Source organism: Mustelus asterias, chromosome 16 (assembly GCF_964213995.1).
Source record: "Mustelus asterias chromosome 16, sMusAst1.hap1.1, whole genome shotgun sequence".
NCBI lineage: Eukaryota > Metazoa > Chordata > Chondrichthyes > Carcharhiniformes > Triakidae > Mustelus > Mustelus asterias.
In genome coordinates this window covers 94,498,525-94,522,545 of record NC_135816.1, presented here as the reverse complement: position 1 = coordinate 94,522,545, position 24,021 = coordinate 94,498,525, and the positions used below count along the sequence as shown (strand labels likewise).

The window sequence follows — 24,021 nt, the reverse complement described above, 5'->3', positions numbered from 1 at the left end:
AAGTCAAGAGAAGACTTGCCACCTTGGTGTCCCCAAAACATCTTGTCTGTTTTTCTTCATTCCCCTTTTAACATTTAGACAACCTGGTCTGCTAATTCGTTCAATGGTTGGTGATAAGAAGTTGTGCGGACATGTTGAATTCCGTTTGATCCTGTAAATGCCTTAAATTCACTCTTGGCAACTGCTGTCCTTCAGTAAAACTTATGGCATTTCATGGTTACTAAAATATTGTCGTAAGGTATCGTGGTGAACGTTAACTGCTGCACCTTCATTCACTGAGAATGGGCTTTAATAAATAACACAAACATGGAACCCATAAATTGCCCTGCAAAGTGCGTAATTATCCTAACCCATGGCCACTTCCGAAGGATGTAGGGAAGCTACCGGTGGTGCCTTCTGGTTTTCCTGGCTTATTCTATAGGTTTGTACCATTTTCTCTATGTCCTCGTCAAATTTATGAGACAACAGTAGTATTCAGACGTGCAGAGGGATATAGTTTGTCTGGTAAATTAATTACTAAGTTTTAATTTGCACGTATAATAAATAATTGCGCCAAATTGTATTCTTTTATGACAACAATTTGCTAAAGTTTATCGTGCTTTGATGAAATGAAAATAAAATAGATCAAATCGAACAGTTGTGTTTATATCGTAGCGAAAATAGGGCACAACGTCTTCTAGCCATGCGTGTTCTCTTAAATTGCTGCCAGAGGTGCAACCTAGGAATTGTGGCATTGTACGGAAAAGACTTAAACATATCAATGTCATCTTTATGTAGTAAATCATATTCAAATGTCTGCTAAATCCTGTTTATCCTCACCGATAGTGCTAATAAGTATTTCATTTTCACATGTGAGAACTTCAGAGTCAGACCCAAGACAACGTTGTCAAAACCATTGTGCAGCTCACCATCGTAAATCAAATTATTATTATTTTACTTCAGAAACTGTGGAACATAGGCTTGTGTCATTAGCTTCATATAGTTACTCAAATGGTTGAAAGCTGCTTTTAATTCTCTGTGACCAACCGTATTTAGAGTGTTTTTCGGAGACGTTTTCCTGCTGAACTTACCTGAAATTCACACAGTACTGACTGACGTTGAGGTAGTTTTTCTTTACTTCGTGATATCAGGCTCATTGAATCCCATGGGAGGATGAACTCGTACATTCAAGTGAATTACAATTTCCAGCAATTGTATTGCAGTAGCTGCGTGGATTATCCCAAGTCATAGCAAATCAATGCACCACTTGAAAAGTAAATACTTCCCAGGTTCGATTCCAACTTTGGATGACTGCGTGCAGTTTATTCATTCTTCTCGTGTCTGCATGGGCTTGCTCACCCAGTTTAAAGACGTGTATGAGCCCTGGTAAATGAGGTGGATGAGCCCTGGTAAATGAGCAGTGTAACATGGAGAAATCCTGGGGAATATACATCATCTTACAGTCGTTGCAGACTTGATCGGCTGAATGGTCTCATTCTGGACTGAGGGATTCCATGATGAGCTGCTACTTTTACGATCTCGGTTGATGACATTTCTGGACTGAAGGTCGCTGAATAAAACCCTGTCTAAAATGACGGTAGATTTTACTTGTATCTTTATACAATGTTAAGGTACTGAGTCAATGAAACAAGACAAACAACATTTAATGAACACAGTAAGTTGGATGATTACACATTCCTCCTTTATCACCCCTTTAGCTTAACAAATGAAAAAAAGACGATGATTGACACCGATTTCAAAGTACATTGTCAATTGCAATATTCTCATTTGTACGCAAAGTCAATTTTAAGCATATAAGATCGGAGTGAACGTCATGTCAATGCCTGTGGATGTCTCTGCAGACTTCCCCCAGATTCTTGTCATATGAGGGATTCCGAATTCCACTTCCAAACACACTTTCGAATCCTCTCTCAGAATAAGGCATTCCATTAGTTGTTTCCATTCTAAAGTTTAACAAATGACACTATTAAGAAAGAGTTACCTCCGTTTTAGACAGATAATCCAAATCCAGAATGTTACAGCAACACCTTTGCAATTTACTTCTCTTATGGCCTCCTACACAAACTCCGAGTTCCGGCCATGCATTTACTTGATTATTTCATATTATCCATCACAAATTGCAGTAATATCTTGTGAACGTTAGTACAACTACAGTTGCCTTTCTGGGCTCTCAGGTTCCAATGCCTGTTCGATTATTTGTGACTTTACTGAACAGTAATCTATTATTGCTCCAAATTTCCTCTGTTCTGTGCTTGAATTCAGATAACCATGACATCATAGTGCGGCTATTCGTCTCGAAACTCTGACAGTGATCTTTCCCCTTTTTCTCTCCAGAACCAATTGCTTCTAGCAAAGCTGTCAGAGTTAAATTCTTGGCCCCTCCACATCTCCAAATGCCCTAGCTACCAGCTAAAAACAATAACAAAAAGAACTAATCCTTGCCTCTGGGAAGTAGGCTTCCTGTTGCTAAGGATAGCCAAATCCTTATTTTACAAAACATAGACCTTTCTAAGCACTGCAGATACACGGCTGGAAACTATCCAAACCCCATACTTGCAACCCCCTTTGCCCACAATGAATCCGAATAATGGTCTTATCCTTCCAGCCGCAGAAACACTGAAATAACACAGTTAAAGTTATACCTAATGTTTACCAGTTCGAATACATGGCTGACGACAAATATTGTTTTCCCAAGACGTCCTCTTTTGAAATAAATGACTCTTACACATTTACTTTACACAAATTTAACATAACAATTATATGCCCGCATGTTTTAAAACATCATGTAACTGTTGATTACTTTGTCCACAATTAAACATGACAAACTATATCGTTTCAATGTCGTGACAAAATTCAGGACAATACTTATAACAGCAGTATCAGACTCTATAAATTGTGGCATTATCGTAACTCAAGTCCTGCCATTCTTTTATTTCGGATTTCCAGTTTTCAAATCAAAAATGGTTCAGATTAATGTTGAAATACAATTTTCCGTTTCATAACTTTTAGACATGGTTCCATTCTCAAGGCCACTTGCCAAGTTAACACGTGGTAAGTTTGCATTTCATTATACCACAGTCAAAATGCAATTTTGTTCATTTAAATTTCATTTCTCCTCTCGCTTACATCTCTTTCTGCCGCTTTAAGAATGTTGATAACCTCCTTCTCATGGTTTTGCATTCTTCTTTTATTTGAAATTTTCGTGATCATGTCACCTAATCCCATTCCAAATGAGTTATTTTGAATTCTGTTTAAGCCATGCCAATCAACTCCTCTCTTTGAAGTTTCATTTTTTTCTCAATCATTCAACCATTTTGCAAAATTTATGTACTGCCATAGTAGTTCTCAGTAGAGTTTGAATGAATATTGGCAAACTGTTCTTTCAACAAATACATCACTGGCAGACATTCTAAAATCACAGCCTCCATTCGTTGAGTCATAAAGTTCACTTTTTTAACTTCAGAATTTCTCCATGACAATTCACATTTTCCAGTATTGCATGTACTTCAGTTTTTTTCCCGATTGTCCATTATTCATTTTGCTGATGAGCGAAATTACTTGAGTCAGATCTTCGATCAACTCGATCACTATTGAACAATGGATTTTATTCAAAGGAATAACTTTCGAATATCCACCCTCCATCGAATTGCTTCACTTTTTTTTCCATTTTACATTCTAGTTCGGAAACCTCATTGCCTTTTGCCAGACGAAGTTCTAACTATTCGGTAGTTTAACGTTTCAGTTATCCATTCATCAATTATACTGGGTGACTGCAAATTATTTTTCCTTCTCCAAACATTTTATACGATACTTGATAAATAATTACGGATGCTTCAAATTCGTCATTTTTATCGGGGCATTAACCTTTACTAAATGTGTAATTTTTTATGTTTTTCTCTCGACAGTGCAAATTCTAACTGAGATATTCCACCTTCACTGAAAGATTCTGAATTGTTCGAATCAGTTCTCTTCTTTTTCATTGTAAACTCCCTCTTTCAATTGTGAAAGTACATTTCATGTTTTGATCTGTTCTGCTTGAATCCCTTGTTATCTTCAACGTGAGTCATTAGATTTTTTTTCTACAGGAGTTTGCATATCTTGTGAAGATCATCGTGATCAACTGCCTGTTACTAAGCAGATTACTGTCTCCATAAGCCAAACCATTACGTAGGATGAAATGAATTCCGCCGATTGATAATTTATGAAAAATTCCCACTGTACGAAATTAATTTACAAACGTACGCCTTAAATTAACGCCATGCAAAGAACCAACCCTCCTATTAATGCTTCTCACCAATCTGTTTTCCTTAAAAAAATTGGTGGACCTTTTTTTCATCATCTACCATCTATTATTATTTTGCTTCTGCACCTATCAAATTTTAATTTGCTTACTTATTTTGTTAGATGAGAAAGTGAAAACATATTTAAGCATAAAACTTCTGAAACCTCCAGTAGCCTGACTTCCTATCACCAATACTGGAATAATTATTTCCAATATCTTGAGAACTATACCCCTCGCTCTTTGATGCCGAAATAGCACGTTTCAGCTGCACCATTGCGGCAGAAAAATCGTCAATTTCCTTATGAAATGTTTCCTTTCCTACTACTACAACCCTTCTTTCCATTTAATTTCAAACCACTTGCCCTAATATGTCACGATTGTTGCGATGGAAATACCTTTGCCTCAGAATGTCTCTTCTAACCACAGCATCTTAATTTTTGATACGAGATGAAATCGAGTGACCAGTGCAAACTATCCAATCTCTTTCCTGAATACGTTTTTCTTTGATATTATCACCTTTTATCCTTCTCATGCTTAAATGATTGTGGAAACACAAACGGTTCGGAGGACCACTTTCTAATAATGCGCCATTCATGCAATCTGTCTCGCATTTTTAATATTTTATTGGTCAACGTCCAATCACCCTTTCTCTACGGTTTGAAATTCCGAAAGAACTTCCAATTTTGCTACATTTCCAGTTGACGTTCTAACTGGATGGGAAGATCACGGAATGGGAATGTGGCTGACTCCTGCCACAAAGTCTAAGTTGCTTTTATAAAACGTGGCAGAACAGAGCCACGAGACCACTAATTAATTATAAAAACAGGAAAAGAAAACTCAATCATGAAAACTTGGATTATGCAAAATGATGCTTTACTCCCTCTTAGCTTAACAAGTACGCACAGAATTTAAGATGAACAAAGATTGCAAAGTACATTAAAAGCTACAAAGGTCTTGTTAATACACAAAATCTATTTTAAGTACACTAGATGAATACCGAAAATACACACTTCACGCTGAACTCCAAGTGAATGCCCATGATTTTCTCCTCAGAATGCCTACAGATGTTTGTCATTTGGGAGATTCTGAACTCTACTCACAAAACATGCGTTCAAACCCTCTCTCAAAATGCACATTTTGCTTTGCAGTTTACGGTTATAAATCTAGTCCAGGTTTTACAGAAGACACTTTCAACCACATTGTCCACTCCAAATTAACAGTGAATCCAAACCAGGATTTTACCACAACCCTATTCGCACTTCTTTGTCGTAAAGCCCTCCATCGAATCTGCGATATCCAGCCGCTGATTTGCTGCAGTATTTCAAACAATGTTTTAGAAATTGCAGTGAAGTCTTACCAATTCAAATCTTGAGCCCTTTAAACTACCTTTAGTCTCCTAACAATACTTTGACCAAAATTTGTATAATTTGTGAATTTAAGGTCCTTTAAAATTTCCAGTGAGAATTCATGGGCATCAATGATTCAACTGCTGACTCACATATGGTTCTTAACTGATGAGTATTTACATATCTTGAATTTCACTGCTGCAGCACCAACGCATGTTGGCATTAAAGCCATCTCATGTGCTTTTTAAAACTAAACGATTCATGACATTTCTGTTCCTTACTTAAAAGGGCGGAAGAAAAGTGCCTTTCCTCTCCTTCCATTGTGTCTAAAGTGTCCTATTATCTCCGGTTGTCGATTGTTTGAATAGAATATTCTGCCCTGACAAGCTATGCAAACACAACGCGCATTTTTGCGCTGACGAATGTGTGATCCACATCATTTCTTTGGTTTAAAGAAGAAAACGCCTCGAGTGCACAATATGGGGGTCAGCTAGGAATGAACAGCAATGTAACTGACGATATATATTGAAAGGAATGAACAAAATAAATTCAATGTCTTAACACATTCAGGATATTTCAAGATACAGTGCAATAAAAATATTCATGTCAGTTTCCTTCTCGTGCAGCGATTGGTGTTGCAACAACATTGCCAAGACGGTTCAGATTTGGACGTTGGGGGTATGGAATGATCCTTTCTTTTCTGTTTGGATTGCTCATTGGTTCGTTTGGAAATTCCAGTGGATACAAGTGTGACTTTCATGACGCATTGGATAACACGACAGACTGTTTGACACTTCAAGCAAAAGGTAGATACTATCTAAAATTAGTTACATTTCGCGTCGTAATGGGAAGGCATGTCGATTCTCTTCATGAACTATATATTAACCAGAACTCCTCAAATACATTTATCATCAGTTCAAATCCACTGACACAGACTTAATGCAAGTTTCAGTTAACTCAAGTCTTCGTTGGATCTATCTGAACACAACTACTTACTGTTTTTAATTTAGTTCATTGAACATTATTTGGCATGTGCGGTTAGTTTTTCTCGTTAAATTCTCACGGCAAGATATTCAAATTGTCACTTTAATCGAAAGATAGAACGGTCAAGGTTCCCATACCGTCTCAAAAAGGTGGAATAGTCTTCTTTGAATTCAGTTTTCGCGCTTAGCGTCAAAGAGTCATAACGGTTTACAGCATGGAAACAGGCCCATCGGCCCAACTTGTCCATGCCGACAATTTTTTAAAACCCCTCAGATAATCCCAATGGCCCGCATTTGGCCCATATCCGTCTATGCCGATCGTACCCATGTAACTATCTAAATGTTTAATGAAAGACAAAATTGTGTCCGCCTCTACTGCTACCTCTGGCAGCTTGTTCCAGACACTCACCACCCTCTGTGTGAAAAAAGTTGACCCTCTGAACACTTTTGAATCTCTGCCCTCTCACTTTCAACCTATGCCCTCTAGTTTAGAACTACCCTACCTTTGGGAAACGATATTGACTATCTAGCTGATCTGTACCCCTCATTATTTTATACACCTCTATAAGATCACCCCTCAGCCTCCTACGCTCCAGAGAAAAAAGTCCCAGTCAATCCAGCCTCTCCTTATAACTCAATCCATCAAGTCCCGGTAGCATCCTAGTAAATCTTTTCTGCACTATTTCTAGTTTAATAATATCCTTGCTGTAATAGGGTGACCAGAATTGCGCGCAGTATTCTAAGTGTGGCCTCACCAATGTCTTGTACAACTTCAACTGGACGTCCCAACTTCTGTATTCAATGTTCTGACCTATGAAACCAAGCATGCCATCTGTCCACCTGTGACTCCAGTTTCAAGGAGCTATGAACATGTACCCCTAGAACTCTTTGTTCTGTAACTCTCCCCAACGCCCTACCATTAACTGAGTAAGTCCTGCCCTGGTTCAATCTACCAAAATGCATCACCTCGCATTTGTCCAAATTAAACTCCATCTGCCATTCGCCAGTCCACTGGCCCAATTGATCAAGATCCCGTTGCAATTGGAGATGACTTTTTTCACTGTCCACTATGCCACCAATCTTGGTGTCATCTGCAAACTTGCCCCTTATATTCTCATCCAAATCATTAATGTAAGTGACAAATAACAGTGGACCCAGCACTGATCGCTGAGGCACACCACTGGTCACAGGCCTCCAGTTTGAAAAACAACTCTCTACAACCACCTTCTGGTTTCTGTCAAGAAGCCAATTTTGTATCCATTTAGATACCTCACCCTCGCTCCCGTGAGATTTAACCTGATGCAACAATCTACCATGCGATACCTTGTCAAAGGCCTTGCTAAAGTCCATGTAGACAACATCAACTGCACTGCCCTCATCTACCTTCTTGGTTACACGTTCGAAAAACTCAATCAAATTTGTGAGACATGATTTTCCACTCACAAAGCCATGCTGACTGTCCCTAATCAGTACTTGCTTCTCTAAATGCCTGGAGATCCTGTTTCTCAAAAAACCTTCCAACAATTCACCTACCACAGATGTGAGGTTCATTGGTCTGTAGTTCCCTGTAGCCCTTTTTAACAACGGTACAACATTTGCCACTCTCCAATCTACAGGCACCTCACCCGTTGCTATCGATGATTCAAATATCTCTGCTACGGGAAGCGCAATTTCCTACCTAGCCTCCCATAATGTCCTGGGATACACTTGATCAGGTCCCGGGGATTTATCTACCTTGATGCGCTTTAAGACTTCCAGCACCTCCTTATCTGTAATATGTACACTCCTCAAGACATCACTCTTTATTTCCCCAAGTTCCCTAACATCCAGGCATTTCTCAACAGTAAATACTGATGAGAAATATTCATTTAGGATCTCACCCATCTCTTGTGGATCCGCACATAGATGACTCTGTTGATCCTTAAGAGGTCCTACTATCTCCATTGTTACTCTTTTGCACTTTATGTATTTGCAGACGCTCTTTGGATTCTCCTTTGCCTTATCTGCCAAAACAATCTCGTGTCCCCTTTTTGCCCTCCTGATTTCTCTCTTCACTCTACTCCTACACCTCCTATACACATCTGTATATGTCTGGTTCCCCAGATACATTCATAATGAAACTATATGTTTGAGTGGTTACTTTTGCATTGCTGAGAAACTTGTACCAAAATATGTTTATGTGCACAATAATTGACTCTGATTTCAATATTCTGATACATATACATACACGGTACAAATTTGCATCAAAAAGCGAAGAAGAACACTTTCTTTCTGTCACTGGATTACGTTTAGTTTTTTTGTGATATGAACGTCGTAAATTCACAAGAACTTAATTTTTCCCGCTCTTTTCAACGTATCGTGTTGTCCGTGAGCAATTTTAAAGATAATTGCTTATTAAAATCGTTGGAAACACTGCGTTTTTCTAGATTCAAAATCATGTCAGAAGATCTTTTACCTGAAACATAGCTTTATGAAATCGCAGTGCATGTCAAAATCAATATTTAACCGTGCAGAAACAACCATCTGTAATGTTGAATTAATTTGCCAGAACTATCGGAAAAGTGAAGAATAAAGTGAGACACCCGTTCAGTGCATGATTTCCAGACCCTCGCCAATGTTTGCATCATAACGCATCCCCTCTAGTTCAGCTTCAGTTTTGAAGCAACTGCTTAAAAATAATTAGTTCCCCTTACTGAATGCCTCAGTGCTGACTGCAACGGATTTTTGTCTGCACTGTATCTAATCCATATGACAGGATTTTTTATGTCAACTGAATCTTCCGTCAGAGTCACATTTCACAAGGAAAATCTTGCCAAATAGTGTGGCCAGAATTTTCCAGCTTTGTTGTCATCTTCCAGGCAATCTCTTGTATAATCATTGATGAAATCAGATCCTTACAGGGAAGTGATGGATATAACTGCATTCAATACGCACGTTGAAGCCAATTATTGTTACTTTTCCCTGTACCACACATCCTTGATCTTACTTTATAAGCCTCGATTAACAAATTATAATATCTAGTATATTATTGTGACGACAATTTCACCTGTCGCAGCACGTTTACTGTCATCCACTCTCGGAAATTATTATTAATTCTGAAATTGGTGGTCATTTTTTATTGCAAATTTCATGGTTCTGTCTGTTCTCACCATAATGAGCTGGATTGCACAACTCTGGAATGATGTTATGGAAGTTTTCTGATCTCTTGACCACTTCAGTATTAATATTTTACATTCGCGAGTGTTCTTGCATTCTGTGATTTTTTAAAAAGTATATATATTTTTACTTGAATCACTTGTTTATCTAAATATTCCACCGGATCCCTCTATATAAAGTTGAGTTCATTGATAGACAACAGAAATTCAAGTGCCACTTTGTTGAATTTCAGCAATCATTTTGGATATTCCAGCTCTTCCTGTACAGTTACAACACCGGCATCCACTGGACTATGTGGAAAATTGTGTGTCCTGTATGAGAAGAACAGGCAAATCCAAACATGACCAATCACCTCCCCATCAGTCACCGTTCGTTTCAGAATGAATGGCAACCTAAAATCGTGAATAAAAAGCGAAGAAGAACACTTTCTTACTGTCACTGCATTACGTTTAGTTTTTTTGTGATATGAATATAATGGAAGAACCTAATTATGTAACATATCGGTGGGGAGATATGGTTTTGTACAACCATATGATGTCTTGGGCACATTTAGATAGAGTTGTTCAAACATGCATACGTGTTTACGCAATAGAACATGCCAATTACATCATAGGTATAGCTAACATTTGGCATCATTTTTGACGAAACAAAAATGTCTACAACTCATCAGCCTGTGCCGAAAGCAAGGTGAAGAAGCAAAGACGATTACAAATAGATACCACATCTAACACAAACAACAAATACGACAGAGATCTATAAATGCAAACAGAAATGTCGAGAAGAAGTAGAATTAAAACAGATATAGTAGACCAATTTTCAAATAGCTTATCGTAGACTAAAACATTTTAAGCTTCAATAAATACTTGAACACTGGCAGCTCAAAATGTTTTGATTATCTTACAGTGAATGAAGTAACCGAAAAAATGGAAAAAACATGCACGAAAGAGCTTGTAGTAACTGCCATCGTTCTGGTATCTGTGGGAATAATCAGTGTCGTTGGAACCTGCTGTTTTATGAAAGTTAAGTATAAGCGGAGAAGAAGTTACAACGAGCTTTTGGGAGAAAGCACAACTGGTAATTCTGGTGAGTTATTCGAGGAAAATCATAGCAAAGCCAAAAAAAGGTTGAGAGGGAAACAAAGTGGACAATAGAATTGGCAGCAAACTTTTTAAAAAACTCAGATATTTTACTGACAAACTTATACGAAATGTAAAATAACATGCTGGTGTGTCTCTTATTAGCAACATATGCGATGTGTGGCCGCAACTGGACTACAAATAACTTATGCTTGGTTAACGTCAGTAATTTTAAGTATTGCTGAACAATAATCAAGGGAATGGGGGGTGGGGGACAAATAATTGAAAGTTTTCAATAAGTTAAGGAAATTCAGCACACTTAGAGAATCATTAAAACTCTCAACCTGTTCGTCTATTCAAATTGATTCTAATGAAGGAAATGAAAGGGTTCAAGACGTTAATGTAGTTTGTGCTCTTTTTGTGAATTTTAATTGCTCATTTCAAAAGGTGCAACATGAAATGACGATGAATATAATTACCGCAGAAGCAATGGGAAAATCTGTGGAATTATTAAAAATGGCTTTATGACGTTAATCATAGAAAGAAATCATACAGTGCAGAAGGAGGCCATTCGGCCCATCGAGTCTGCACCGACCACAATCCCACCCAGGCCCTACCCCCACACATTTTACCCACTAATCCCTCTAACCTACACATCTCAGGACACTAAGGGACAATTTTTAACCTGGCCAATCAACCTAACCCGCACATCTTTGGACTGTGGGAGGAAACCGGAGCACCCGGAGAAAACCCACGCAGACACGAGGAGAATGTGCAAACTCCACACAGACAGTGACCCGAGCCGGGAATCGAACCCGGGACCCTGGAGCTGTGAAGCAGCAGTGCTAACCACTGTGCTACCGTGCCACATAGAGTCATGGTAAATTGTTACCTTTCAGTTTGGAGGATGATAGGATTGGTGCTTCTGAATGACAGTGTTAGGAAAACGGATTATATAATCGAGGTTGGGGAAGCATGAATATCATACACAGATCTGTGACAGAGCACACTTTGAGCCATATTGAATCCTGTATCGAAAAGCTAGATGTATTGAGTATAAAAAACACGAAGATTGGTTTGAAATGCATAATGATTTGGTTAGACAGTAACAAGCAAATTTGCAATTTAGTATGCAAGTTAGGTTCCTTGAGAAGGCACCGAGATTTTCATTCATAACACATCGAGGGAATAGCTGTTTCATAGTGAGTTACAGGCTTCTGTTTTCAGACAGACACGCCCTCCTAATGGTCGAAAGAAAACAATCGAGGGCTATGCATTTTTTTCGTAGTACAAAAATGATTGTATTATAAGCCAACGAGGTGGAAGCAGATCAAAACTACACGCAGTCAATCACATTGTTCGGGAAAATCAGTGCAGATCTCGAATTGCAAAAAATCGGCGGTCATCTGGAATGGGGTGGCGGAGGGGACTAAATTATTGAAAAAGTAATTAAATTTCGAAAAGCCAGCCCGGCTCAAAGAATCATATCGCTGATATATTGTCGTCAAAACAACACGTATATAATGATGATGATGAAAGTGATGATTGCAATGTTAATAATAGAAATACAAATTAATTGAGAAAACTGAATATTAACAGGTGACGTGGAGTTACATAGAAAGCCACAGCACAAACAGACCCTTCGGCCCACAAGTTGCGCTGATCATATCCCTACCTCTAGGCCTATCTATAGCCCTCAATCCCATTAAATCCCATGTACTCATCCAGAAGTCTCTTAAAAGACCCCAACGAGTTTGCCTCCACCACCACCGACGTCAGCCGATTCCACTCACCCACCACCCTCTGAGTGAAAAACTTACCCCTGACATCTCCTCTGTACCTACCCCCCAGCACCTTAAACCTGTGTCCTCTCGTAGCAACCATTTCAGCCCTTGGAAATAGCCTCTGAGAGTCTACCCTATCCAGACCTCTCAACATCTTGTAAACCTCTATCAGGTCACCTCTCATCCTTCGTCTCTCCAGGGAAAACTGACCAAGCTCCCTCAACCTATCCTCATAAGGCATGCCCCCCAATCCAGGCAACATCCTTGTAAATCTCCTCTGCACCCTTTCAATGGCTTCAACATCTTTCCTGTAATGAGGTGACCAGAACTGCGCGCAGTACTCCAAGTGGGGTCTAACCAGGGTCCTATAAAGCTGCAGCATTATCTCCCGACTCCTAAACTCAATCCCTCGATTAATGAAGGCTAGTACGCCGTACGCCTTCTTGACCGCATCCTCCACCTGCGAGGCCGATTTAAGAGTCCTATGGACCCGGACCCCAAGGTCCTTCTGATCCTCTACACTGCTAAGAATGGTACCCTTCATATTATACTGCTGCTTCATCCCATTGGATCTGCCAAAATGGATCACTACACACTAATCCGGGTTGAAGTCCATCTGCCACTTCTCCGCCCAGTCTTGCATTCTATCTATGTCTCGCTGTAACTTCTGACATCCCTCCAAACTATCCACAACACCACCTACCTTGGTGTCGTCAGCAAACTTACCAACCCATCCCTCCACTTCCTCATCCAGGTCATTTATGAAAATGACAAACAGCAAGGGTCCCAGAACAGATCCCTGGGGCACTCCACTGGTCACTGACCTCCATGCAGAGAAAGACCCCTCCACAGCCACTCTCTGCCTTCTGCAGGCAAGCCAGTTCTGGATCCACAAGGCAACAGCCCCTTGGATCCCATGCCCTCTCACTTTCTCAAGAAGTCTTGCATGGGGGACCTTATCGAACGCCTTGCTGAAGTCCATATAGACCACATCCACCGCTCTTCCTTCGTCAATGTGTTTGGTCACATTTTCAAAGAACTCAACCAGGCTCGTAAGGCACGACCTGCCCTTGACAAAGCCGTGCTGACTACTTTTGATCATACTAAACTTCTCTAGATGATCATAAATCCTGTCTCTCAGGATCCTCTCCATCAACCTACCAACCACTGAGGTTAGACTCACCGGTCGGTAATTTCCCGGGCTGTCCCTGTTCCCTTTCTTGAATATAGGGACCACATCTGCAATCCTCCAATCCTCCGGAACCTCTCCCGTCTCCATCGACGATGCAAAGATCATCGCCAAAGGCTCCGCAATCTCCTCCCTCGCCTCCCACAGTAACCTGGGGTACATCCCATCCGGTCCCGGCGACTTACCAACCTTGATGCCATTCGATAGTTCCAACACATCCTCTTTCTTTATGCCCACATGCTCGATCCTTTCTGTCCACCGCAAACCAGCAGTACAACCACCCAGATCCCTTTCCACCGTGAATACCGAGGTAAAGTATTCATTAAGCACCTCCGCCATTTCTAACGGTTCCGCACAAACTTTTCCCCCTTCACCTTTTAAGGGTCCTATGCCTTCACATCTCATCCTTTTACTCTTGACATATTTGTAGAAAGCCTTGGGATTCTCCTTAATCTTACCCGCCAAGGTCTTCTCATGACCCCTTCTCGCTCTCCTAATTTCCTTCTTAAGCTCCTTCCTACATCCCGTATACTCCTCTAAATCCTTAACACCTCCTAGCTCTCTGAACGTTCTGTACGCCTCTCTTTTCTTATTCACCAGGTTCATCACAACCTTCGTGCACTACGGTTCCCGTACCCTACCAACACCCCCCTGTCTCATCGGAACGTTGTCATGCAGAGCTCCAGACAAACATTCCTTGAAAATCCTCCACTTTCCTTCGGTACTTTTCCCCAAGAATGCCTCCTTCCAATTTACCCGTCTAATTTCCTCCCTGATGACACTGTATTTCCCTTTACTCCAGAGAAACACTTTCCTAGCCTGCCTGATCCTATCTCTTTCCAATGCTATCGTGAAGGAGATAGAATTATGATCGCTATCCCCAAGATGCTCACCCACCGAGAGATCCTCCACCTGTCCAGGTTCATTAGCCAGCACCAGATCAAGTACAGCCTCTCCTCTAGTAGGCTTATCCACATACTGTGTCAGGAAACTCTCCTGGACACACCTAACAAACTCCTCTCCATCCAAACCCCTAGCCCTAGGGATATTCCAATCTATGTTTGGGAAATTAAAATCTCCCATCACGACAACTCTGTTATTCCTACATCTCTCCAGGATCTGTTTCCCCATCTGCTCCTCAACATCTCTGTTACTATTGGGCGAAGCAAGGCGAGGCGTTATAGATCGCGCTTTGAGGATATGCACAGTATTGGGCACCGCACATTTGAATACATTTTGTCCGCAAATAACCATCGCCATGATCTGCGTATTTGATGCGATGATTACAATGTGACTCCACTGCTAGATCCGATCCGTGCGTCTGTAAATATTTGCTGAAAATATGGAAGGATATTGCAATCTATTGAGTTGCTGCCCGTGGAATTCTGAACATTATGTTTTCATGTTGTGTATGGTAATTTATCCTTTCGAATGAACTGACACCATATTGATGTGATTGTTCTTCGTTAATCACGTGCCTCGTCACGTATGAGAATTTGATATTAACATTCCTACTTGAAAACGTCAGGCCAAGAGTCAGGTTTGCAATTGACGACCATACTTGCCAGGATTACATGTCCAGACCTAATTGTACCTTTGCAATCAAATAAGTGCGTTTTAAGAGCCACCCACATTGTCTTGGATCTAAAATAACATGAAGACTCGACGAAGAATTGGCAAGACGTTTCCTTATGATATTATTGAAACATTTGTAAGTTATGAAATTCCGCATTATTTCAATGGTCATAATTGACTTTAACTTCGATATAATTTTTATTTAAAAATAAGTACATTTCACAATATTTCTTGGTGGAATTCTGAACCACTTTCCCATTGCCTCCTCTATGTGTCGGAATTCTTAAACATACTGTATTAATATGTATCTATCAATGGCTGTTGGATGGAGTTAGGTTGCAGATCAGCGGAGAGATCATATCATTTTGGGCTCGGATAGAAGAGTTTTATGACATTCTTATTGTTTTGTTCTGCCCACAATACAAATTGGAAAATAGAAACTGGCAGATTATTTAATCTAAAATTAATTACTTAGGATAGTCCGCAAGGAAAATTTGGAAATGGGCCACAGAATAAAGTGATGTGTGGATAATATGATTGTCGGAAAGCTCTTTAACATTTTAAGACACATTTATCGGAGATGGAAGTTAAAGCTTAAGCAACGTTTCCAAGGCTAGAAGTCTGGAATTCAAGAAAAAACATACAGAAAAAGATGAGTTCCCTTGAGTTAAGATGAAATACAGAATAACTGTTAAAAAAAATAATATCACTACGTGTATCACTATAGTATCAATATTCCCATGAATAACAGCGGATTGATTAATACAAATCGTCATGCATGATGGCCAAAGAATGCGCAAAATTTGACAAATGGTGAGTTTATTTGGAGAAGAACAAAGATAGCAAAAACAATTCAGACGAAGGCCGCCTGAAAAAAAAACGTCCACTCGAAATCATGAAAGTATTTGAAACAAAACAAAAGAGCAAAAATGCAAGAACATGCTTTATTTTTGAGTGCGATTCTTCTTCACTCATTATTATTTATGCCTCCATGATGCAGGCCTCGTTTCTGGATGAGTATCCATCGCCCATATCTTTTTCCTCCTGAAAAAGTGATGGTGCAACACATTCTTAAAGTATTGCATTCAGTTTAATGTCGCAATTCGGAGAGGTACGTTGCATTGAAAGAAACCAGACTTTGATATAGCGGTCGCAAAATAACACCGCTTCAGCTTGCAAGTTAGGACTGTGTGTGTCTTGGGGTGTAAAACACTGCTTGTGTTACTGCCATGCATCTGCTGCTTTGCTCTGTTTAATGATGGAGGACATTTTGGAAGGTTCTTGTACGAATCTATAGGTTATTGCAGATCTACAGCATGAATACAGTTCCAGTTATTTGTAATTAACGTACTCGTCATGCTCAGTTATGAATGCCTCCATATTTCCAAGCTTGATGTTAGCAGTTTTTGCACAATTCCTCTGTTATTCCCACGCTACGTCACTCGATTTTAAGTTTTCACTAAGTTTAATAAAGTGTTCCGGTCAGCAGTCAGAAGTTTCAAGATGACAGTCTGGAAGGTTCTTCCTAACGGCTTCACTCTACTGATGTTTTTGTAACACGTTTAAGTGACGGAAAGACCCAAATATCTAACCTTACTATGCCAAGAAGATGCAATCTTCATATTGAATTCATCCGTTGCAAGGTTCACTAGTTTTGTCACAGCTTGAAAGATTTAAACTATTCTATTATCAAAAGAGTTTCATCAGAGTAACCACTGTTTAATTAATGGATTTAAATAAAATAGTTCTCATGTGCTACCGTGACGGTAGCACAATGCTTCGCACTACTGCTTCACAGCTCTAGGGATCTGGGTTCGATTCCCGGCTTGGGTCACTCTCTGTGTGGAGTTTGCACATGCTCCTCGTGTCTGCGTAGGTTTTCTCCGGATGCTCCAGTTTCCCCCCACAGTCAAATGATGTGCGAGTTAGGTTGATTGGCCATGTTAAAATTGCTCTTTAGTGTCTTGAGATGCGGAGATTAGCGGGTAAATGTGTAGGGATATGGGGGTAGGGCCGGCGTGGGATTGTGTCGGTGCAGAATCGATGGGCCAGATGGCCTCTTTCTGCACTGTAGGGTTTCTACGATTTTATGATTCTGTGATTTATAACTTGACAGAAAACGCAGATATCAAACTGCAATTGGATCTCGCAAGCTGCACAGATGCACAGCTGCACAGCATCATTGATCGCCATCGGCAAAGATTGGAACTGTCAATTGAAGACATTGTAGAGGATGTCAGCCAGATGATTAACGATGCAACCGTGTTTACTGACGCAGAGAATGAGGTATGTTATATATATTTTGGAATTATATACTGATATACAAACAAAATGATTGCATGTTTACACCGAATGTCGTCTTTGACCAAAAAAGAGTGTCGTCAACGTTTATGCTATACTGATATTAATTGAAGACTGAAGCATAGCATACATTCGTTGCGAATATTAAGAATATGCCTCAGTCCTTTGCGATACATTTCATGCAAAAACATGTGTTCTTTAATTTGAAGTTAATGTGTTCATTAATCTTGTAAGCGTTTCCCAAGGAAAACGTAGAAGTTCAGTGCGTAAGTCTTCGGGGCACAAGTCGGCACTAAATGGCATTTTATTTTTCCATAACAGCAACATAATGTGGTTCCCAGGTGAACGCAATGCGCTTAACCCCATAATTTGAATAGATGGTGACATTTAAAAAAATGCAAACCAGAAGTCCGAGTCAACGTCCAAGCTGCCAGTTCCACTTCAATCACAAGTCTGATGGAGGTAACACTGATAAATTCATGGATCAGGCAGGTGGTGCATTCCACTATGTTGCATCCGTTCATTCTATTGTATTCATTGCCTTCTGGTTATCAAAGCTGCCTCACAGTGCCAGGGACCCTGATTCAATTCTGTATACCTTTCAACAACGTGAAGATCTATCTCCGATTTAGAATTGTGTGTGCGATGTGGTTGGAAACTTACAAGCGCATTTGCGGTGCATTTTTCAGCTACTGAACACCGTTGTTATTTTGCGTCTGTGGTGCCCTGATTGAATGTGAAGGTGGTGCTTGAGTTCTCAATTGAGGGCACTATTTTCCCTCAATGGTCTGGATTTTATTTTGTGTTTTGCAGCTGCAATATTCCAGATAATTAAAGAATATTCCATTATATCACTTACCTGTGTCTTGTAGATGATGAACAATATTGAGGTACCACATCATGGGTCCTCATGTCGGATCTTCTTTATGTCAGCTGTATTTTTGTGGCTGTTTCTGTTCATTTGTGGTAAGCGTTCAATCACAGGGTGTTTTAGTTATGCAGCGAAAATAAGATCTTCGAAGGTTGAGGTTTGTTGAGTGCGATGCCCATCACTGTTATCCGTTTATGCCTCGTATCAGCCCACACATGAACATTGCCATGGGCTTTCTGCATATGGACATAGACTGATTCATTATCTGTGGAATCTGGAATGGTAGACATTTTTGTGAAATCTTCGCCATACATTTCCACTTCAGAATTTATGTGGGACAACAACTCATATAGGTGAATTTGGGTGAGCCAATGGCTCTGCCACGAGTAAAACCTGAACTTTGTTTTCCTGAACCGGCTTAATTGAAGTCCAACAACATCAGGCATCTTCTATCCTTCTCGACATGAATCAAACAATGCCAACACCTTCCCCTATTCCCGTTGACTTCTGCCTCTCTTGAGCTCCTTGAAGTCAGAGCCTGTAAAATAATGCCATCATGTCATGGAAATCACTCGCAACAAACCTACTGATTTTGGCTCTACTTTATCAATCTTTTGGTCAATTTTCCAATTGCATTGACAACTGGTTCGCTTGTTGGAAGGAAAACGGAGCTTCCACGACGTGTGTTTGCTGAATAAGTGCCACTTGGTGGCTAATTCATGACATGTCTTGCCATTTGCTTTGATGATTGTGAGCAAACAGTGTGCTCGTCGGCTGAATTGGATGTGTCCGTTGTGTAGGCTGCGACATTTAACACCTGTTGTATAAATGCGAGCACCGCAGCTGTTTTGGAGCAGCTTGGCTATGGAGACAACTAGTTTTAGATTACAGGTCTTCACAACATTGCAGATATGTTGTCAAAGCCACATAGTTTGGAGCTTTTGATGCCTTCAGCCTTGTATTGGTGTAGTTAATAGAATTGGTTTAAGGCTGATATCTGTGATAATGAAACCCGAAAGAGATTCGGACAAGTAATTTAACTCTCATTTATGCCTGAATGGTTGCAAATAATCCAGGTTTGCCTTTTATGACAAATTGACGGTCTCCCCATCAATGTTGTAGAGGATGTTTGTCGATCTCCCTTTCCTGTTTAATTTTCATCGTCAGTAATGAATATATGTGATAGAATTGAAGAGCTTCAGCCTGAAATTTTGATTGTTGGATTGCTTAATTCTGATTCTCATGCTGTCTTAATGGCTTGGCATGCATGCATTCTGATTCTTTGAGGACGTAACAAGGAAGTTAGATAAAGGAGAAATACTGGACGTCATTGATTTAGATTTCCAGAAGGCCCTTGAGAAAGTGCCGCATAGAAGACTGTTGAACAAGTTAAGAGCCCATTGTGTGAAGGGTAAGATCTTGGCATGCGTAGAGGATTGATCGACTGGCAGAAAGCAGAGAGTGGGGATAAAGGGGTCTTTTCAGGATGGCAGCTGCTGACTAGTGGTGTGCCTCAGATGTCGTTGCTGGGACGACAACGTTTCACAACATACATTAACGATTTGGAAGAAAGACTGAAGGCACTGTTGCGAAGTTTGCAGATGATACAAAGATATGTAGAGGGACAAATAGTATTGAGGAAGCAGGGGTGTGGTCGGCTGCAGAAGGACTTGGACAGGTCAGGAGAGTGGGCAAAGAAGTGGCAAATGGAATACAATGTGGAAACGTGTCAGGGCTATGCACTTTGGAAGGAGAAATGCAGGCACAGACTATCATCTAAATGGGGAATTGATTAGGAAATCAGAAGCACGAAGGAACTTGGGAGTCCTTGTTCAAGATTCTCTTAAGATTAACGTGCAGATTCAGTTGGCAGTTAGGAAGGCTAATGCAATGCTAGCATTCATGTCGAGAGGGCTAGAATACAAGAGCAGGGTTATAATTCTGAGGCTGTTCAAGGCCCATTTGGAGTATTGTGAGCGGTTTTGGGTCCCGTAAGAATGAAGATGTGCTGACCTTGGAAAGGGGCCAGAGGAAGTTGACAAGCATGATCCCTGGAATGAAGAGCGTGTCATAAGACGAATGGTTGAGGACTCTGGGTCTGTACTCATTAGAGGTTGAGGGGGATCTTCTTGAAACTTAGAGCATACTGTGATACCTGGATAGAGTGACCGTGGAGTGGATGTTTCCACTAGTAGGGCAAACTAGAACCAAAGGGCACAACCTCAGGCTAAAGAGACAATCCTTTAAAACAGAGATGAGGAGGAATTTGTTCAGCCAGATGGTGCTGAATCTGTATAAGACTTTGCTGCAGAAGGCTGTGGAGGTCAGATCATTGAATGTTTTTAAGACAGAGATATGTAGTTTATCGATTAATAAGGAGTTCGGGGCTAAGGGGAAAAGGCAGGAGAATGGAGATGATAAAACTATCAGCCATGATTGAAATACGGAGCTGACTCGATCGGCTGAGTGGCCTAATTCTGCTCCTATATATTATGGTCTTATGGTGTTTTTTCGAAGCCAAATTTCTAATTTTCATATCTGCTCTTGTGCCTGCCATCTTGTACAATTTGCAATTTCAATCTATTGAGGCTTGATGATCGTCACGGAAGGTAAAAGGTTGGAATTATGCAAAACTGGACATGGTGATTATTATTTAAAACATGTTCGTTCTGATGAACAACAGCATCTTATTTGTGGCCAGTTGTGAGTTCTAACCTGTTTAGCACAGTGACGGTAGCATATAAGTGAAGGATGGAACGCTCAATAAAAGACCATTGCCTCATACCGTGGAGGCAGTAGTGTAATGATAATTTCTCACGACTCAGGCAATGTTCTGGGGACTTGGGTCAAATCTCACCAGAAAAGAGCAGAGGTGAAATTTGAATCTTAAAACAAGATAAGCTGGAATTAAAAGTCCAATGCTGTAATAATCCATCACCAATGCCTTTTCGGGAAGGAAATATGCTGCTGTCACCGGGTATGGTCTATGTGTGCTTGACTATTAAATGCCCTTAGAAATAGAAATTAATAAATAAAACTTAGTTGCCATAGGAATTGTGCTCAGATAACTCCAATAAATGCTGTCATGGATGGATACAAATGCAGCAGGTCGATTCCCGAGTACACCGGCATGTATGTTATATTGCGACATTTTGGTCTCCACACGAGCTCTCAGTTTCATAGAAAACACCTTTCTTTGTATAAGTCAGCTCCGTCGACACAACGGAGCAATTTTGAGTGATGGAACTTGATTTCCTGTGCCACCTCCACTCCCAAATTTAAACGTGGAGCAGTAGCAATTATTTATCCAAATGGGTAAGTGATGACAAAAATGAATTATTACTTCCCCGGTCGTAACCTGATGCCATGAGAAATCGAAGAGACCTTGGTCGAATGGAGGGTAATCACACCAATTGTTTTTCAACTACACATTGCTCTGGTTCCACACCTCGTGGACATTCATTCTGAGAGAGTCACGGCATGTCTTGGTGATAGATTTGAGTGGGACATTTTCTGCAAAAGATACAACTTCGTAAGAGTCTGTCACAATGCATCCTGAATGGTCTTTTTGACAAAACCAACTTTGGACAACGGAGGACGGACCTTGCAGAGTTATTAGTGCAGGATTTGTTCTTGGCGTTCCCAGAACGCTATGGTCCAGGATATTTCGTTCCATTTAGACATGAGAGCAATTGCCACGGAGTAGTGCGCTCGCCCATTTCAAGTGGATGTTAAAGTGATCAACAAAGCTATTTGTCTAGATTAATGTGTGGGACAGAGCAAGTAATGCAGCAGGTTCCATTCACTGAAGGGCATCAGTGCACTGGATGAGTGCCAAATAGGATTGTTTCATGACTAACATTATTGATATTTATATAAATCTAAGTTAGACTAGGGGTCATATTGGGATTTGATCCCTTTGCATTAATAGATTCATGGCGTTCCAGATACATCAACGCGTCTCTGATCAATTTAGACTTGTGAAGTGTAATGGGAAAGATAACGTTGATGTGTTTATTCAATATGTCTACCAAAAGTAAGAGTAGTAGAATAGCAAATTTGCAGGTGACACAAGATATTGCACGAGATTCAAATAATGGTGAGATTTACAGTCGCTGACTTGCCAGCGACGATTGGTATAATATTGGAACAAAAGATAAATATGGGTAGGAGTTTACTTGACCAGTATAATCTCGATTAATCTTGGAGAAGGTTAGTTCAGTATTTACTGGTATTTTGCCGGCAATACGGACAACTGCACAGGTTTGCCCTGTGCGCAAAAAAGAGGTTGTTGGATCAGTTTGTTACCGCCCTAGCAGTTTACTATTGATCATCACAAACGAGGTAGAAAGCGTCATCCACTCTGCAATCAAGGGACAATTGGGTAGCAATAGCTGAAGCACTGAAACCCCGTTTGCTTTTTGAAAGAGTCACTCACCTCTTTAACTTATTGCAGCCTTGTTGCGAACATCATCTGATCATCAGATTAATTTCAGATGTGATGTGAGATTGAGTGCATTTGTCATAAAGCAGAATTAGCTGGGAAAGTGGATTCATATTAAAACTGGAATCGACGGGAATCAGTGGGAATACCCTCCATTGATTTGTCATAACTAGCAAAAATAGAAGATGGTTGTGCTTGCTGGAAGTCGTACATTGCATTCACAGGATATTATTGCAAGAGTTCACCAGGAAAACGTTTTCCAAACAACCATCATTAACTATTTCATCAAAAGAAGTAATTCCATGGAAAGGTCATAGCTGGGGACATTCACCTATGAATACACAATATTCTGCACAATTTCCACCTTCACAAGTACTGAAACGGCACATGCCACAATTCATCAAGCCCTCAACAATTGCAAGGCTTCGGCTGAGGAAAAACAAGTGATATTTGCGCCAGCATACGTGGCAGACAATGACCTTCTCTGATAAAAGCGATTCTAACTAATATCTTTTCGTTTCCGATGAATTGCCGAGTTTACTGGAGCTCTAACAACAATCAAGATGTTTGACAGCATCCAGGGCAAAACATTCCAACTGACTGGCACCCCATCCACAAACGTTAATTCCCTCCACACCAACACACAATAACAGCAGTGTGTGCCATCTACAAGATGCAGTGGAATATTCACCAATTATTCTTCGCCAGCTGCTTCTAAACCCAAGGCCAATATAATTTGGTAAAAGATGGTCATCGGGTAAATGAAAGCAACTCCAACTGGCTGTCCACTCCGAAGCCAACCACCATCATGACTTGAATCTGTATTGCCGTTCCATCATTGCCGCTTGTTCAACATCTTGCAACTCACATCCCAACAGTACTATAGATGTTTCTGAACCGCCGAAAATTCATGAGTTCATGAAGGCAGCGTTCTACCAGTTTGCCAAGTGCAATTAGGGCTGGTCAATAAATGTTAGCCCAGCCAGTGATTCCCGCAAAACATCAGTTAATGTG

General features: G+C 40.4%; 1 protein-coding gene across 1 annotated transcript in view; it reads left to right on the top strand.

Annotated features, from left to right (window-relative positions):
* LOC144505304 (NACHT, LRR and PYD domains-containing protein 3-like) overlaps nucleotides 1-24,021 on the top strand; it is a 177,439-nt gene that overhangs the window by 68,455 nt on the left and 84,963 nt on the right. Inside the window, exons 3-6 of the mRNA XM_078231414.1 lie at nucleotides 3,010-3,051; nucleotides 6,255-6,434; nucleotides 10,671-10,850; nucleotides 17,508-17,677. Coding sequence (XP_078087540.1) covers nucleotides 3,012-3,051; nucleotides 6,255-6,434; nucleotides 10,671-10,850; nucleotides 17,508-17,677 — 570 coding nt within the window. The 5' untranslated portion in view covers nucleotides 3,010-3,011. The remainder of the gene's footprint in view (nucleotides 1-3,009; nucleotides 3,052-6,254; nucleotides 6,435-10,670; nucleotides 10,851-17,507; nucleotides 17,678-24,021) is intronic.